General features: G+C 34.9%; 1 protein-coding gene across 5 annotated transcripts in view; it reads right to left on the reverse strand.

Annotated features, from left to right (window-relative positions):
- KMO (kynurenine 3-monooxygenase) overlaps nucleotides 1–17,507 on the reverse strand; it is a 48,471-nt gene that overhangs the window by 23,360 nt on the left and 7,604 nt on the right. Inside the window, exons 2-7 of one of the 5 annotated variants that reach the window (XM_056816075.1) lie at nucleotides 15,503–15,735; nucleotides 12,034–12,103; nucleotides 11,666–11,763; nucleotides 10,063–10,152; nucleotides 3,701–3,749; nucleotides 2,711–2,798 (exon numbers count right to left, since the gene is read on the reverse strand). In XM_056816075.1, the coding sequence (XP_056672053.1) occupies nucleotides 2,711–2,798; nucleotides 3,701–3,749; nucleotides 10,063–10,131 (206 nt within the window). In that variant the 5' untranslated portion in view covers nucleotides 10,132–10,152; nucleotides 11,666–11,763; nucleotides 12,034–12,103; nucleotides 15,503–15,735. The other 4 variants (XM_056816074.1, XM_007481556.3, XM_056816076.1 and 1 more) reach the window with 4 other exon arrangements.

Genomic DNA, 17,507 nt, shown 5'->3' on the forward strand with positions numbered 1-17,507 from the left:
TTGAAAAAGAGCAATCCATGATATTGTTCACTGGAAAGAGTAATGTTTTTGGAGTCAGGGGATCTGAGTTAAATAAGAGTTCTGCTACTGGGGGAAGCTGGGTAAGTCAATGGGTTGAGAGCCAGACCTAGAAATAGGAGGTCCTAGGTTCAAATCTGGCCTCAGACACTTCCCAGCTATGTGACCCTGGGCAAGTCACTTAACCCCCATTGCCTAGCCTTTATCACTCTTCTGCCTTGGAACCAATACACAGTATTGATTCCAAGACTGAAGGTAAGGGACTGCTACTTACTACCTGACTGACCTTGAGCAAGTGACCTCATTATTTTTCTATAAAATGAAGGATTTGTACTAAGTGTTGATTAAGGTTTCTAGTTTTAAATATATAATCCTATGATCATTCTGATACTCAAGAAAAATTGATTGCTCATTCACTATATACATACATATGTAAACCTTAAAATTTCTTAGACTTGTGAATGTTGGAAATTTCACCATTGGAATGTGAACCCCATTGGCAAGGGAGGTTCCTCCTCCTCCCTTCTTAAGATTACTTTAGGACAGAAACCTTTTGCTGAACAATGGAAAGGGCTGCAGCATAGATCAAAATTTAATTATTCCAATCTCCACCCTACTCAGTCCTAACAGGATTTAGGAAGGGCTGCAGCATAGATCAAAATTTAATTATTCCAATCTCCACCCTACTCAGGGTAACAGGATTTAGGAAGGGCTGCAGCAAAGGATCAAGATTTAATTATTTGAGAATATGACCTTCAACAGACATGTGCAAAGCCACAGACCTCTGGACGGTCCTGGGTTAAGGTAGAGCCACCATTGGCACAGGGAAGACATGGACAATGATTGGTAGATGTGAAAACCGAGGGGAGGGAACTTGGATGGTTTCCTTAAAGATAGCAGGGTCTGAGGACTGGTGGGTGGTTGGAGAGGTTTTGCTCTGAGAGGTGTTGCTCTGAGAAGGCTGGCTCTGAAGGAAGCTGGAGGTGGAGGCCCCTGAGACTGTTTCTCCATTTTGGTCACGTGAGTGATAGGGACTGATCTCTTTTCTTTGCTTCAGCTATCTAAGGGCTTGGGCCTTTTGGCCCAGCCTAAACAGAAGGGGTATTTAAGCCCTATTCCCTTCTCTCCCCTTTCTCTCTCCCTCTCTCTCTCTATCTCTAATACCTTTCTTCCTGCTGTTTGTAATTAAACTCCATAAAAGGTTGACTGCTGACTTGAGTTTTCATTTAGGAATTACATAGCTGAATTCCTTGGCGACCTTAATTTAATATATATCAGTCTTTTAAAGTGATTTCCTTGTCACACATACATACACACACACACACACACACACACACACACACACACATATATATCACAGTGCTGAGTTTTAGATGTTTAAAATACAGAAAAATAAATGAGGGTCATGAGTTGTCTCATGGAAGAGATGGGACCTGAGTTAGGCCTTTAAGATAAGGTAGAATATAAAAATTAAGGAAAACGGCATGAATAGCAATCAAGATAGCAGAAAAAAAGACTTGGAAGTAGGAATTCATATAATCAGGGAATAGTGTCCCATTGATATGACTAAAGCATGTAGGTCATTAAGCAAAGTTATAGAAAATAAGGTTGGCAAGGCAGGCAAGGGTTGGACCATAGTGGACTTTAAATGTCTTTATCCTGTATGAAATGGAAGATTAAGGTGTAGGAGTTGGTACTATATACAAATACAAAATGGTATTTAGAAAAATGAATCTATCAAGAAGGATGGATTAGAAAAAGGTGTGAGGTGATAAGGACAAGCCCTAGGTTAATTGCAATGGAAATTAAAAGGAAGGGACAGGAAGGAGAAACATAAAGAAGAAATTCTGGGTAGAATTTGTTAATTGACTAGAGGTGAGGAGAAAGAGGGCCAGAGTAAAGGATGAGGCTATGTTAAATGATAGGAGGAGGAAATATAACCAGCGAAGAAAATATACAGAATAGCTCAAGAATTAGGCACAAAAATGACAGTATAGAAAAGAGACTATTGGACCTGGATAAAGGAAAACTTGAGTTTAATTCAGCAAATGTTGTCTGCTTATGAACTCTGGCTTCCTCATTATAAAATAAATACAAGAACACTTGGAGTACCTATCTAAAGGGCTTGTTTGTTGTCCAGATTGAATGAGGTTATATTTGTAAAGCACTACAGAAACATCAAATTGCTATACAAACAGCAGCTATTACTATTGTTATTGTTGTTGTCATAACTGTTAGAGTACAAAAATTGCATGGCAGAGGGAGATAGTATTTTAAGAAAGATTGATCACTAGTTTTGAATTTACATAGATCAAGGAGGCTGAAAACTCAATAAGGTCAGTGGATTTGTCTAATCTCATATATTTTCCCTATTTTTACAGTTCATTCTTATCCCAGAGGATTTTAAGGGAAAGCTAAATTAATTAGATAATTGAGATTGTATAAACATGATATTGATCATTCAGACAGAGAATGAAAATTTCATTTAATTTAAAAGTACACTTGAAAGCCTCAAAGATTCCTTCAAGCTGTAAAATTTTGCCTCTTAAAAGAAGGAAGCATATTTTAAATGAACATTTCCCTAGATAAATATTGAAGCCTTTTAAAAAAGATTAATCAAACAATAATTCCATACTTCCTGATATTTCACCTCCCTAGTCCTTTATGGAGACTGATGACTGTGATTAATTACCCAAGGAGAGTGATTACACCTTCTTCAGGTTTACAGTTCAACAACTTGTGTCCAAAGTGCATCTTTGCAGTGGGGTGTTTTTCAACAGCTAAGGAACAAATAGAAAAACATATGGAGATGTAATTTAAATTCTCTTTACCTAATTCAAGAAAAGATGAGGGTTTAATTTATTTTTTAACCTGGCTAAGTGATTCATTTACAATATTGAAGTCTATTGGTTTAACATCATTCTTAGTTGACATTATTTCCTGTTTCCCAGTATCATTCTGATATTAAAACTTCGTGTATAAACTTATCTTCTTTTTGCACATTTCATATTAAAATTTTTTAAAATTCAGACTTATTTGTTTAAGTCTCATATACCTGACATAAATGACACAATGAAAATAAGAATCAGGGGGCAGCTAGGTAGCTCAGTGGATAGCTCAGGCAGCCAGGTCTAGAGACGGGAGGTCCGAGATTCAAATCTGGCCTCAGACACTTTCCAGCTGTGTGACCAAGTCACTTAAATCCCATTACCTCTCCCTTACCACTCTTCTGCCTTAGAACCAAATTGGTTCTAAGACAGAAGGTAAGGGTTTTTTAAAAAAAAATTAAAAAAAATAAGAATCAGCTAGATCATATTATAAGATGTCATTTGAATAAGTACTTCTAAGTAAATAATAATTCAAATTTTTACATAGTTATTTATCCTAGTTATCTGTTGTGAACATTTCCATTGCCTGGAAGGCTTTAAATTCATGATAATATAACTTGATATTTTAGATTGTCTGCATTGTATAATCAGTGTATAGTAGAAAATTATCAGTTAAAGAGCATTTAACTAAGCACTGATTATGTACTTACTAAGTGCTATGGATACAAAAAATCAGGCAACCAGACAAACTATAGTTTAAATGTTAAGGTTGCTATATCAGTCTCAAACATCATGGTAACATAACATTGCAAAAAAGCAAATAAGGTTTGGTTGTATAAAGATGCTAGACTTACCCGTCAACAGGTCCTTGTTCAGACTTTCTCTACTTATAGAAAGAATATACTAAAAGAAAAAAAAAAGAAATGTGAAAGGTTCCCTTAAGAAGAATATACAGAGGGCAGCTTGGTAGCTCAGTGGATTGAGAGCCAGTCCTAGAGATGGGAGGTCCTAGGTTCAAATCTGGCCTCAGACACTTCCCAGCTGTGTGACCCTGGGCAAGTCACTTATCCCCCATTGCCTAGTCCTTACCACTCTTCTGCCTTGGAGCCAATACACAGTATTGACTCCAAGACAGAAGGCAAGGGTTTAAAAAAAAAAAAGAAGAAGAATATACAAATATGCTTCCGAACAATCATTCAATTTTTCAATTTAAATAGTTAGATAATCAATAAACACAGTGCTATTTCTTTTAAAGTCTTCAACCTAAATATATAATTTTTGTTATTTATGTTATTAAGATTTGATATTGTTAAAGTCAAACTCTTCTTTTTTAGAATTTAGCAGTGTTTCCACAAAAAGAGGATATAACCAATCATAACAAGAAACTAATCATAAAGTCAGTGTATATTCACTTAGTGGCTAGTGCCTTTCCTTGCAGAGTAAATTCACCTAATAAATGTTTGCTGCATTGAACTAAATCAGATCATCCTATTCAGTTGCTTCAGAAACCTCCTGAACTCTACATACCCTCATACAATTCCACAAAGGAAATAAATTCAGGACCTGTGATTTCCCTGACATAAGAAACTTCCAGGTATGGAAACTCCCTCTATGGCCCAAGTGTACTATTATTATTAAAAAACAAATAAAAAACTTTGGAATTCTTTGCAATGTTTTCCACATTTAGCAACAGAGACACCAACACAAGAAAATTAGTCATATTAATCTTTTAGACTCATATGTTGGTTTTGACCCATAACAGGAAGGTCCACTTTGGTCATTAAGCCCAACAAAAGATTCATCTCTGAATGGCTTTGGGCTATTTCCAAAAGTGAAAAATATTTACCAGCATTAAGTATCATACAAAAGCTTCTCAAAGGAGTTACTTTGAATGAGATAACATTACACACACACACACACACACACACACACACACACACACACACGTATGCACACATTTATTTGAAAGCAAAAAAGTGACATTAATTTATAGTTATACCACAAATAGAGTAAATCCTACATACAATACACAAAGATACATTCATTAAAAAGTAATATTCGGTGGAAATTGACTAATAAAAATAAAGAATATTTTATAAGTGAATATCTTAGAGGGTGGGACTAAGAAAATTTCTGGGCTCCCCTGCTCCCTCACACATACTTTGAACTAGTACAAAGTCAATAGAACATTCAATATTCTATGTTGTAATTCAAGGGATCTTATAAAACCTCAAGGCTGTCCCCTCTACCCCTGTATTTTCCTCAAGTGCTTAACAAAGACAGGTTCTGTAATCTTATGATTAGAGAATCATTCATTTAGGTTGAGGTATGTTTAATGCTAGATATTGTTTTAAAATTCAGTTTGCTCTGTCATTCTTACTTTGATATGATTTTGGTTTTTTTGACATGTTATTCTATGACATATTATTGTCATAGAATCAGAATCTCAGAGCTAGAATGAATCTTGGAGATCATTTTAATCTAACTACCTCACTTTACGAAGAATTGAGCCCCAGAGAGATTATATGGCCTCTTAATGATTAAAACTCTTATTTCCTAATGCCACATCCTTTGAAATAGCTAGTTAAGAGGTAGGACCCCAAGATAGCCAGAATTTTTATTTCCGAGGAATTTAAGGCACCCCTCATGGGAACAAGGATGTGCCTAGTTCAAGAATGAAGTAGGAGGACCAGAGTAGTTAGGGAGCAACATGAGAGCACTTGACATTTTGAGTAATAACAGAGAGCAAAGAAAGGGAAGTTGGGAGGACATGGAAGACAACTTTTACACAGGTTAAAGTTTTTAGGGCTCAACACATTGGTGATTGCTCTGGACTGGAAGTAGAGAATCCAAAATTATGACAGAATTGACCCACCTTAAGTACATAAAATTCCAAATTAAAGGAATATTGACAACTCTAAAGAATTACTGATAGAGCTAATTAGTAAGTACATGATGCATTGTAAAGTGAAAATCTGAATTAACTTAGACTGTGGTTAATATTTAAATAACTCAGTTCTGCTATGCTAGGAATAAAAAAAAAGAATTTTCTTATTGCCTTGCTTAAAATCAAGGCACTTTTTATTACTCTGCACTGTACCCCTGGTGTCTGATGTGCTGATTGTTTATTTTTTCAATGCAACAGAACTGAGAAATGTTATTTTAGTATGTCAGAAAGAATTTCAATGAATGGGAAGAATTCAGATATTCCTTCCTGTTCAGAGAGCATACATAAATGATTTTTACATCTGGTTGGATACTTTGTTATATACATAAATTCACAAGGTTTTAAAGAATCCCAAGATATCATCCCTCCAACTTTCATATACAACTAAAATAAAAAGAAAGTTGATTCATTCTTTCTTAACTAAAATTAACCAAAGGTAAAATAAAATTCCTCCCCAAGTCTCATTTCCCTAATGCTAATCTAATGCTAAATGGTGATGCTGTAAATAATAAAAAACAAGAGTAGCAATAAATTAGTCTGGAGGTTTTTTAATTACCTGAAAAAACAATATCTACAAGTGACTTATAGAAATTATAGAATTCATTTATAGAATTATAATTTTTAAATTTATAAATTTACATAAATTTATAGAATTTATAGAATTCAGGAGATAGGTACAACTGACTTTCACATTATTTACATTGGTGCAGCTTCTAACATGGTACCAGACTCAGAAAGGAACAATGAGAAAAGTGACAGGATTCCATGCTATTCCAAGCTAGATTGGATGACAGAATGAAACTAACTAAACAACATTTTTCAGAGCCCCCAACATGTTCTTATAAATGCTTTTAGCTCCAGTGGTTAGGACTTCATGAAAACAAACAAACAAACAAAAAAACAAAAAAATCTATATAGAGAGGTAGGACTTTTCTGACCCGAAACCCATTTTCTGAACTTTGCAGTTTTTATTTTTCCCAACTCCTTGTCCCTTTCTTTCACCCCCACTATTGTGCCCCCCACAGCCAAATACATTTCATAAATACTTTCCCATGTGTCTGGAAGAATTTTGGTGTGGAATATGCACTTTGCTCTTTCCTCTCCCTGACTGAATTCTGCCCATTCTTCAAGGCTCGGGGCCTCTCAGTAGTAAAGGATCATGGCATAAGAGTTGGAAAGGATTTTTAAGGTTATCTAGTCTAACGATGTTTCCTCTAATCAACTTTCTTCTTTCCTAAACTTTTTTATTGGTCCTTTCTAGTTGAAAGTTTTATTGTATTTGGTACTGTTTTCAAATAATTTCAAATATAGAAGATGTACCACACCATAGGATGTAATGATATGTTTCCTGAAGCCAAAAATAGTATCTTATTCTTCTAATGCATATCTAGTAGCACTTAGACCAATATTGGGAAGGCAGTAAATGTCCAAACAATGACTGATTGATTGTGACATATTATTTGAAACTTAAACCAGTTGACTTTCTTCTCTCTTCTTCTTTCCCCACTCTCTATCCTTGGGAAGGTGTCAGTATGATGCCAAAAATGAATTTTGCATTCCATGGGAGTGAAAAATAAGCAGAATTCAATAATAAGGGATTCAAACAAAAAAAAAACCATGTTAAATATGTGAATTTTTCAGTTTTCTGTGGGCTTCATTGTCATTATGCACCTACAGATTTTGCTTCCTTGAAGGTACCACTGTTGACTAAAAATAAGGAAAATAAAGGAACTCTGAAGAATAAAGCCAGAACCAGAGGAAAATCAGGATTGCTCAACTTTTATTTTTGTTCATAGGGAAAAAACAAAAATCCCCAAACTTTACATTTCTGTGTAAAAAATAAGTGTTAGAGTTTCCAGTTTGTGGAAGGACATTTTGCATACCTGCTTCTTTCCCAAGGAAGCAAATTCAGAAAATATAATTATATAATGAAACCCTTTTTTGAGCTCAAGAAAATGTATGAAAGTTAACAAGTAAAGAAAACCACATGAAAATAAATCAAAAGAAAAAATATATAAATCAAAAATCTTATTTTGCTTTTAAAAACTACATAGTACCATCTGGATTCTATTTTCTCTTTTAGAAACTGATGCAGGTGAGAGGGAAATGGTTCTACTCCATTTCTCTAAGTTGAAATGCAAATCAGTTCTGACCAAGTTATTTTTGAAGGAACATGAAAAAATTCAGCCTACTAGAAAAGCTTTTGCTCATCAGTATTGAATGAATAGATGGTTATTTATTACTTTTTCTATTTTTCTCTATAGAGCACATTTACATCATTAGATTGAAAGATTCAGAGAAGCTGAGATAAAGCCTTCAGGCTGGCACAGAATCATTCAGGTTTCTTTTTTCTAATTTTCCATCCACTCTAAAGAGGGACAATGCCTTAAAAAGAAAGCATTGTCTTCCCCTTGCCCTTACTTGAGAAGTGAGTGGTAAAGCTATGTGCAGGCACAGGAATCAGCTTGGGTGCTTCCATTTGAGATTTTTTGTGAGTATGGAGTGGATACGAAGTCAGATAGGGTGATGGATGTTTTGGTAACTACTGGAACTCATCTATTGCCCCCTACTGTTGATGATGACTACCCATCATAGCCTGAAGAGCATCCTGAGACCAGAGGATGTCTTTATTAAGTTCAGTCATTGTTGAACTTGCTTTCCATTTAGATGAACTGATACCAGATTATGATTTACCAGAAATTGTATAGGAGAATTTATGTTAAATCCAAAGTCTATCCATTCCTTAAAGTTTGGTTAAATCTCTGTTCAGCTAGTATTGAAGGCCAGAATAAAATAATGGAGTAGCCAACCATAACAATTTCTGATTTGTATGTGTTTCATTAGTGAGCCTGGAATGTAAGAAAGAGAGCTAGTGACTAAGATATTACATAGAAACAAAGAGAATGAGATAAGATTTTCTGTTGGAGATTGCTAGAATCTACCCACCAAATTAAAGAGACTCTTCTTTATTTATAATTCATCTTTTCCCCAAAGCTAGGTAAAGTCATGAATCCTATTTTTCCCTAGACAAAAGGTGAATTCAGAAGCAGTTCCCGTCTGGTGACAGGACAACCTGCCATCATGGGCTACATGGCCTTCACTACATTTCTACTTAGTACATGCTCAGGGAGATGTTCCCCCACCCCTCCTTCAGAATGCAACTAAGGATGCTAATTAGAGAGGAAGTCACCCTCAGTGGAAAGAGAAGGTCAATAGTTAGAAACAATCGGTGATGCCCTTATTCCAAAGGGAGAATTCCAGAGGGAGAGGGAATAAGACTCCTAACCCTTCATCTAGCCCAGAAAAATATTTTTATCTCATGCAAATAATCCCTGATAGATACATGAATACCTATATCTATGCAAATATATACACACATATATGCATGTTAGTATATCTATAATATTTAAGGCAAACTAATGTAAGAGATTTTTAAACAAGCTTAACAGAATCTATATGACAAAATGAGTGGTGCCCCTTCAAAGTAATAGCTGTGAACTTATTACAAAGATGATGCCATTACCCAGAACCTTTTTAAACTACTCTTTTTGGTATTGATTATCTTGAGAGACTGTAACACATAATTTCAGGAATTAGAACTTTTTGGTCTTTTTGAATGGGTTTGATCTTTGGAAAGAGCTAAAGATCATTTAGAAGGACATTTAAGAATAAGGTAAATAATTAAACAGGGAAATGCCATTTGAGGTACAAAACCCGAGTTTTGGCTATAATACAAGACTGTGTGTGTGTGTGTGTGTGTGTGTGTGTGTGAAAGAGAGAGAGAGAAAGAGAGAGAGAGAGGGAGAGAGAGAGAGAGAGACAGAAATAGACTTATTCTTAAGACAATTTCAAAAATGTTTTGAACAATGACAACGCTTTTGGAATAATCATATAGCCTCCCACAGTGAATACTTTGAAGAATAGCATTTATTGACATCCTTGCTCTGTAACTAGCTATATTTCCATGGATAAATTATTCAGTCTTTCTGAGCTTTAGCCTTTTTATCTATGAAATAGATATAATAATATACATGTACCTAAATTATAAGGCTGTTATAAGTATCAAATGAGACAATATATACAAAAAAACTTTATAATCCTTGAACCACTCTTATCAACGATTATTATCATTATTGTTAGTATGCTATTGTTCAGATAGGTGTCATATTTTGGGTAATACCAAGGTAAGAAGAATAAAAAACAAAGTTATTAAGTTCTAGGCTTTAGACATAACTATCATGCAAAATGGAATTTCAAGGGAAAACTTACTTGATTTTTTGTCCCATAAGGAATTGCAGATTTTTTTCCTGAAAGGGAATGAATCATTCTTGCTCTCATGGGAATACCTTGGGATACAACCTACATTAAAATTAGAAGTGACTAATTATTTTCAAACAACAAAATTTATCAAATAAACAGATTATAATGTATAGCTTGCAATTCTCTTTTATGAAATTCATTTAAAGGATTGGCTGATTTATATAGCATAGTAGTATCTCACTTAATGAATGCCTGGGGACCTTGATCTTTACTAAAGGAGCTTCTACAAGAGTATTTCAGACTCAGGAGAGGATTTTAAGGATCTGGTAGCAAAGAGGAAGGAAAAAGGAAGTCAAGAAATGAGTCAGAAAAAACTAGAAACATAGGAGCAACAAGTGAAAGGGGGAAGAAGCAGGACTGAACTGAAACAAAGGAGAATGTGAGAAGGGCCAGTGCTTTCCAGGCACCTGGGAACAGAAAGTTAGAGCGAATGCCATTAATTGTATATGGCTTCTCATAGATCAAGGGAAATTCCAAGAAAGGCCTATTCTTTCCCCAACTTCCCTGCCTAGTGCCTATCTATTAGCATGTTCTGCTGCTTCTTTACCTAGTCATTTCTAGTAACCTGAATTTTGCCTCAATTTCAAAGAAGCCAGGGGTTTACTAGAGATAATATAAATATAAATCAATTCTAATATCTGTCTTAATGTTCTTTTCCTAACTAAGGGTTCAGAGTAATTGTTATTTTGGTTGTAGGGAACTATATGAACCTGAGGCAACTTTATGTTGTCCCTCACCATAAAATTATCTTGTTATAGTTATAGGATCTTGTAATAGTAAGAAATATAATAAGAGTGGAATTATCAGACTCTTATATTATTATTTTAGAGGAATTCCTGATCAGGTACAGGTTGGACTAAATCACTTCTGAGATCCCTTCTACCTCTGAGATTGTGTTATTTTATGGTTCTGTCTTTGTATTACTGGAAGGTACTTGGTATTGCCTCACACTGACAGCTCATTGTGGTGTAAAGGTTTTTGAAAGGCTATTTCAATGGAATGTAAACTTGAGAAAGTCCTAAAAAGCTAGAGACTCTAAATGTGGGTCCAAGAATTGACTGCATGTTTGATTACCAATCCACTTTGTTTGAAGAAGTGCATTACCAAAAGATTGTCCATCCATTTGTTCCTTCACTTACTAAGCGTTGATCAAAGAGTGACTGTTCTTTGTGAGGCATAGTGCTAGGTTCTCAGGATATATAAATAAAATTTAAAAAGACACTGCCCTCAGGAAACTCATCTTGTACTGGGGCATACACCATGTACATAAATAAGTATACATGAACAATTAGGGGAATTAAGAAAAGCTTGTACTCAAGATATAACACACGTAAAGGATTTAGTAAACCTCAAAAAGCTGTATGCTAGTTGTCTGTCATCGACATCATCATCATCAATCAGTAGAACCCCAAAAATCTTATACCGTGTTGTCAGAGAGTGGGAATAAGAATGAATCCAGGATCACCTCCACTCCAAGAGGAGACAACATAGGAAAACTTCAAGAGAGGATTATACTCTACAAGCCCTGGGGAAGAAATAGAAGACAAACAACCTGGTCTTCTAGTCCAACAGCTTTAAGAGCCTGACGCCCTCTATGAGAAAGGGCCAAATTAATACTTCTTCCACGGGCAGATTTCGCAAGTCGAATATCTATAATATAAAGAGAAACAAATTCCAGGTTATGTAAATGTAGTTGGTGGCACAAGATACACTATACAGCAAACTAAAAATGTTATTGGAGAAGCTGGAAAATTCACAACTAAATTTTTGAAATCCTAATAATTTCTTTAAATAAGATATTACTATTCCTAATGGAATTTTAAAACATACCAATAGTTCCTTTATTCTCTTTTCATTCTGGAAGTCTAGAAAAACAGGCAAGGCCAAGGAATCAAAACCACAGAGTCATTTTTTGCTTACCTTCCCTGGCTTCATAGACATCAACCTCGAAACCTCTTTTTGCAAGGAAGCAAGCATTTAATGCACCCACCTAGAAGTAAAGAGACCTCTTTTTTTCATATTTCTATTTTTGACATGAAAGGCTTTTGAAATGAAAGGAATTTTAAAGTCACCAGAATTAAATGAATCACACCAATTGTCTTCTGAAATCCTTCACAATCTGGCCCCTTCCTTCCTTTCCATTCATCTCACTCCTCCACTGTTAGTTCTCAGAGATTACCTTCCATTTACCTCATATATATATCACAGCTGTTTACATGTTTCTTCCCCATTAGAAAGAGAGTATTTTGAGAACTAGGACTGTGTTTTCCCCTTTCTTTATATTTGCAGAACTTAGCACAGTGTCTGGCATGTAATGAGCACTTAATAAATGTTTGTTGCCTCTCTGGTTCATTTTGCCAATTTTGCAACTTGCATCCATCATTTAATTTACCAGTCATCATTCTTAAGGCACAGTAACTTACATACAGACCAGAGTTTAAGCTCTACTTTCTCAAAACCCTCTCACTTAACTCCCTCTTTTGGCAACCTCAGTTTAACAAAAGTCCATTTGGCAGAGTTTCCAGATTTGGTGAAATGTCTGTAATTCAGTACTACCAATATATATAGCCCGAGCTCCTCCGATCTTTTTGAAAACTTTAAAATATTCACGAGACCCAGAATAATGTCATTATCACTCAAAAATATTTATTGCGTTCCATATGTGAGGCATAGTGCCAGGCTCTTCAAATTACACAAAAGCATCAGAGACACATTCATTTTTTAAAGTTTCTGGCTATATAGTAGGAACCTCACCAGATCTAGTTTCTAAATAGTAGAATATAGTGATTTAAGCCAGTGGTGTCAAACTCAAATACAAATGGAACCACTCATCTATACATATGGATCCCTATAGGCCACATATTGACTTAGAAAAACCACAAACCTACATCACCTGTGCTTTACTTTATTTTTACTTCTTTTGTTAAGCATTTCTCCAATTATATTTTAATCTGGTTTAGGTTTGTCTTTGAGAATGCTGCTAGCCCACCTTGTGTCTGATACCTCTAATTTAAGCCACTATGGTTGTACTGTAATACCTGCAAGATATAGTGCAATGAGTACAGGATATGAGACCTAGAAATTGGGAGTACAGGATTGAAATAGTAGCTCTCATGATGACTTGCTATGTGACCCTGAGCAACTCGTTGATCCTCTCTGGACCTTAATTTATTCCTCAATTAAATGGAGATAATAATGTATGTACTATCACACAAAGTTGTTATAAACAAAAAATTTTATAAACACTAAAGCTTTATATAAGTAGATTAGTATTATTAATTTACTTGACCTAATAGATGTATTCTAAAAATTGGTTGTAATTTTGATTCTTATAAAGAAAATAATTTCATTTTTCTTTTAAAATATTTTTTCTCAATTCAGTGAAAAAACAATTTTAACCTTCTTTGTAAAAAAGTTGAGCCAGATTTTCACTTTTCCTCCTCCCCTCACCCCTCACTGAGACAGAATGCAATCTGATATAGATTTTACATGTGTAATAATGTAAAATGGTTTTCCATATTAATCATTTTGTAAAAGAGAACTCAAACAAAAGAAAAGGGAAGAAATAAAATAAAAGATAGTATGTCTTAGTCTCCATTCAGACTCTTTCAGTTCTTTCTGTGAAGGCAAATGGCATTTTTCATCATGACTTCTTAAAGATTTTCTCAGATCTATATATTGCCAATATAGCTAAGTCATTCACAAATGTTTATCATGTAATATTGGTGTTACTGTGTACAATATTCTCCAATATTGGTGTTACTGTGTACAATATTCTCCTGGTTCTGTTCACTTCATTCTGTATCAGTTCATATCTTTCTAGGTTTTTCTGAAATGATCCTTCACATTATTTCTTATAGGACAGTAGCATTCAGTTATAATCATATATCACGACTTGTTCAACCATTCCCTAATTGATGGGTATTCCCTTAAATTTTCAATTATTTGCCACCACAAAAAGAGCTACTATAAATATTTTTGAGAAAAATAATCTGAAATGGACAAAATGGATAATATTTCAAAGGAAGAATGTGGTATTTTTTCAAAAGCAAACAATCACTCACTAATTTTGGGTTTTGTAAATTTCAGTTTTAATATGTAAGTACTTCTCTAGACATAGCTACATGACTTGTGAGCTTCTTATACAAATGAGTAGCTCAGCTTATTGTATGTGTAGCCTTTCTCTTGCCCTCTTCTAAGGATTTTTTTGCCTACTAAACTATCATAATATTAGATCACACATTATGTTTTATCATTTACAAAAATTTTCTTCTTAGCAATCCTGTGATGTACAGATTGTAATGATTATTCTCCTATTACAAGTTCGGAAGGAGCCCAGGGAGGTCAGAGCTGCAATTGAAATTAAGTTTAAAAAAAAAAAGAAATTAAGGTTTTCTAAGATCTCCTCCAGTGTTTGTTTTGAGATTTTTCCCCCCATCTGCATCATGCTGCCCTTTCCTATAATGAGCTAATATAACTTGGTGTTTTCTTTGAATAATTTATTTGATTCAATGGACCTCTTATTCTTCTCCATTTCCCTTTCTTTGGAGGGGTGGGAGTAGGGAACATGCTTTCACAGAAATAAGGAAGACTGGAAGAGGTGAAAATTTATTGAGTGGTGGAAGCGGTAAGATAATGAGTTCAGTTCTGGATATGTTGAGATGCTTAGGACAATCAATTTGAAATGTTCAGTAGCCAATATGATAATGAAGAATTGGAGCTCTGAGGAAAGAGCTGGATATATAGATCCAGAAATTGTCTGTGTAAAGGTGGTAGGGAATGGAAGCTGACGAGAGAGTAAGCTATGGGGAGTAGAGTGATGTAAGAACTTACAGGGCTGAACACTAAACCACTATCTTGATATTTGAGGAACAGTGGAGAGTAAGAGGTTTGCCATAGGAATGGAAGCAAACATTTTCAAAAAGAGGAAGGAAGTAAACTATACCAACAGCAAGTCAATTAACTAAATGCTGATGCTGATTCCTGGAAAAATTCTAAGAGATTATCGTCATAAAGTCATAGTTTTTGAGCACTTAGAAAGGGAAGTGGTGGTTACTACAGGTCAGTAATAATAGCTCACATTCACATAACATTTAAAAGGTTTATAAAACATTTTACTCACAACAACCCTAAGAGAATCACAAAAATTATTATTATCTATATATTATTGATGAGAAATGTGCCTTGAAAAGATTAAAACCTATGTCTTTCCTGATTCAAGATCAAGAATTCTTTCCTTCAGGTGGCTATGAAGTACAATAATAATAATAAGACCTGGTTTCAAATTTGGCCTCAGACACTTTAAGAGTTGTGTGACCCTGGGCAAGTCACTAAACCTCTGTCTGGCTTATTTTCTTAACTGTAAAAGGTGGACAATCATAATACCTACCTTGTAGGGTTGTTGTGAGTATCAAATAAGATAACATTTGGAAAGCACTTAACACAGCAACTGGCATGTAGTGGGTGATTAATAAATGCTTGTTTCCCTCCTCGCATTAAACCACATCGCCTCTCTGTATTCCAGGTTCTTTAGGAAGAATTCATGCCAGGCTAACTGCAGTGAACCATCCATGCCTTCATGGAATAGAGTTCCTCTTCCCAGGTGTTTGTGACATACCATTCCTGCTGAATATGCCAAAACATAGTAATCTCAGTTCAAGGCTGCATGAACAGTTCCAAGATCTCTTGGGAATGGGTTAACTCCCCTGTTCACATTCTGGGGAGGATTGGGGAGGATAGATTGTGTCTCTCGAGAAGAGCTTTAAATCTGATGTGCTGCTTACAATAAACGTTTTCATTATCCCTCTTTGATAATGTTCCAGTCTTTCTTTCTTGTGACTCCATAGCTGTTCTCCGACAGCTCTAAGCTGTCCCCCGACAGTTCTAAACTGTCCCCTATTGCAACTCCATAGATGTCCCTGGCAGCTAACAAATCTATTTTCCTTTTTAACAAGTAAAAAGCCTCCAAAATGAGGAAATTCTATAGAAAAGATACATAATTTGAGAGTTGGAAGGAACCTCATTATTGATTGAATCCAGTAAATACTCAAAAGGGATTTCCTGCCTCTGTTTGAAGACCTGCAATGACAAGGAAACTCCCATATCTTAAGGCAACCTCTCCATTTTTGTATAGATCATAGCTATTGGTAGATTTTTTTTTCCCTGACAAAACAACCTAAATTCATCTAACTGTGGCTTCTGTCCTTTGTTCCTGTTTCTGCACTCTGGAGTCAAATAAGTTTAACCCCCTTCAAATACTTGAAAACTGATATTATTTTTCCTTTGAGCCTTCTGTTCTCCAGGTTAAATATTCAGTTTCTTCAACTGTTCCTCATATGACCTGGAGTTATGGTCCTTCATCATTCTATTTACCTACCTCTGGACACTCCCTAGATCAACCAATGTCCTTCTTAGGAGGACCTTTATTTTACCTCACAAAAAAGTGCACACAACATAAATGGCTCAAAGAAGTTAATAAACAAAAGTAGAATCACTAAATCTAGGAGACTGAAGGGGTCTCAGTAGTCATGTAATCCAAACTCTGTATAAAAATAATCTTTGATTTCAAAAAAGAATTTGACTAAATCATATTGTTTAGGATCATAGATTTTGACACCTTTGGCCTTTGAAGTCTATTTTTGTAGAATTGTAGACAAGATAAAAACATAGTTCACTGGATTTAGAATTGTAAGGAGCCTTAAAGATCACCCAGTCCATTATTCCTTTTTTACAGATGAGGAAACTGAGGTCCTGGTATGTTAAATTGCTTGCTCAAAAACATGCACAGTCTGTAACAATATGGATTCAAACCATTTGTAGTAGGGTAAATGACCACACCCAAAGACTAATGGTTGATGTTGGCTTGGAAAGACTTTTTTAGTGGTTTGTTTTGCACTCTGTTCTTGACTGTATTCTGTAAACCATTAAATTAAGTTAAATTAAACTTAATTTAATATTTTCATCATATGAATGCATAAGAACAAAACATCATTATTAATTTATAGATGAAAAGATAGTGTATTTGCTAACAGAATTAGTATTCCAAAAATGTATAAAAAAGGCTAAAATAACTAAACTAATAAGAGGAAATTAATAGATACAACTAAAAAGTCTTGCACTTAGGTTAAAAACCTGCCCATGAATAGAATGGAGAGAGTAGATCATACAAAAAAGAAGGAGGTTTTTAAGAGGATTTCAATTCAATAAACTGAGCAAACATTGATTAAGTGCATAATATAGATATAGATATAGATATAGATAAAGCACATAGTCTTGGAGTCTGTGTGGCACAGAGGACACAGGGCTGATCTTGGAGTCAAGATGACTTAGGCTAAAGTCCCAGCTCTGATAATCACAGGCCATATGGCTGTGGAGAAGTCATTTAATCCCTTAAT

The sequence above is a fragment of the Monodelphis domestica genome, chromosome 2 (genome assembly GCF_027887165.1).
Source record: "Monodelphis domestica isolate mMonDom1 chromosome 2, mMonDom1.pri, whole genome shotgun sequence".
NCBI classification, from domain to species: domain Eukaryota; kingdom Metazoa; phylum Chordata; class Mammalia; order Didelphimorphia; family Didelphidae; genus Monodelphis; species Monodelphis domestica.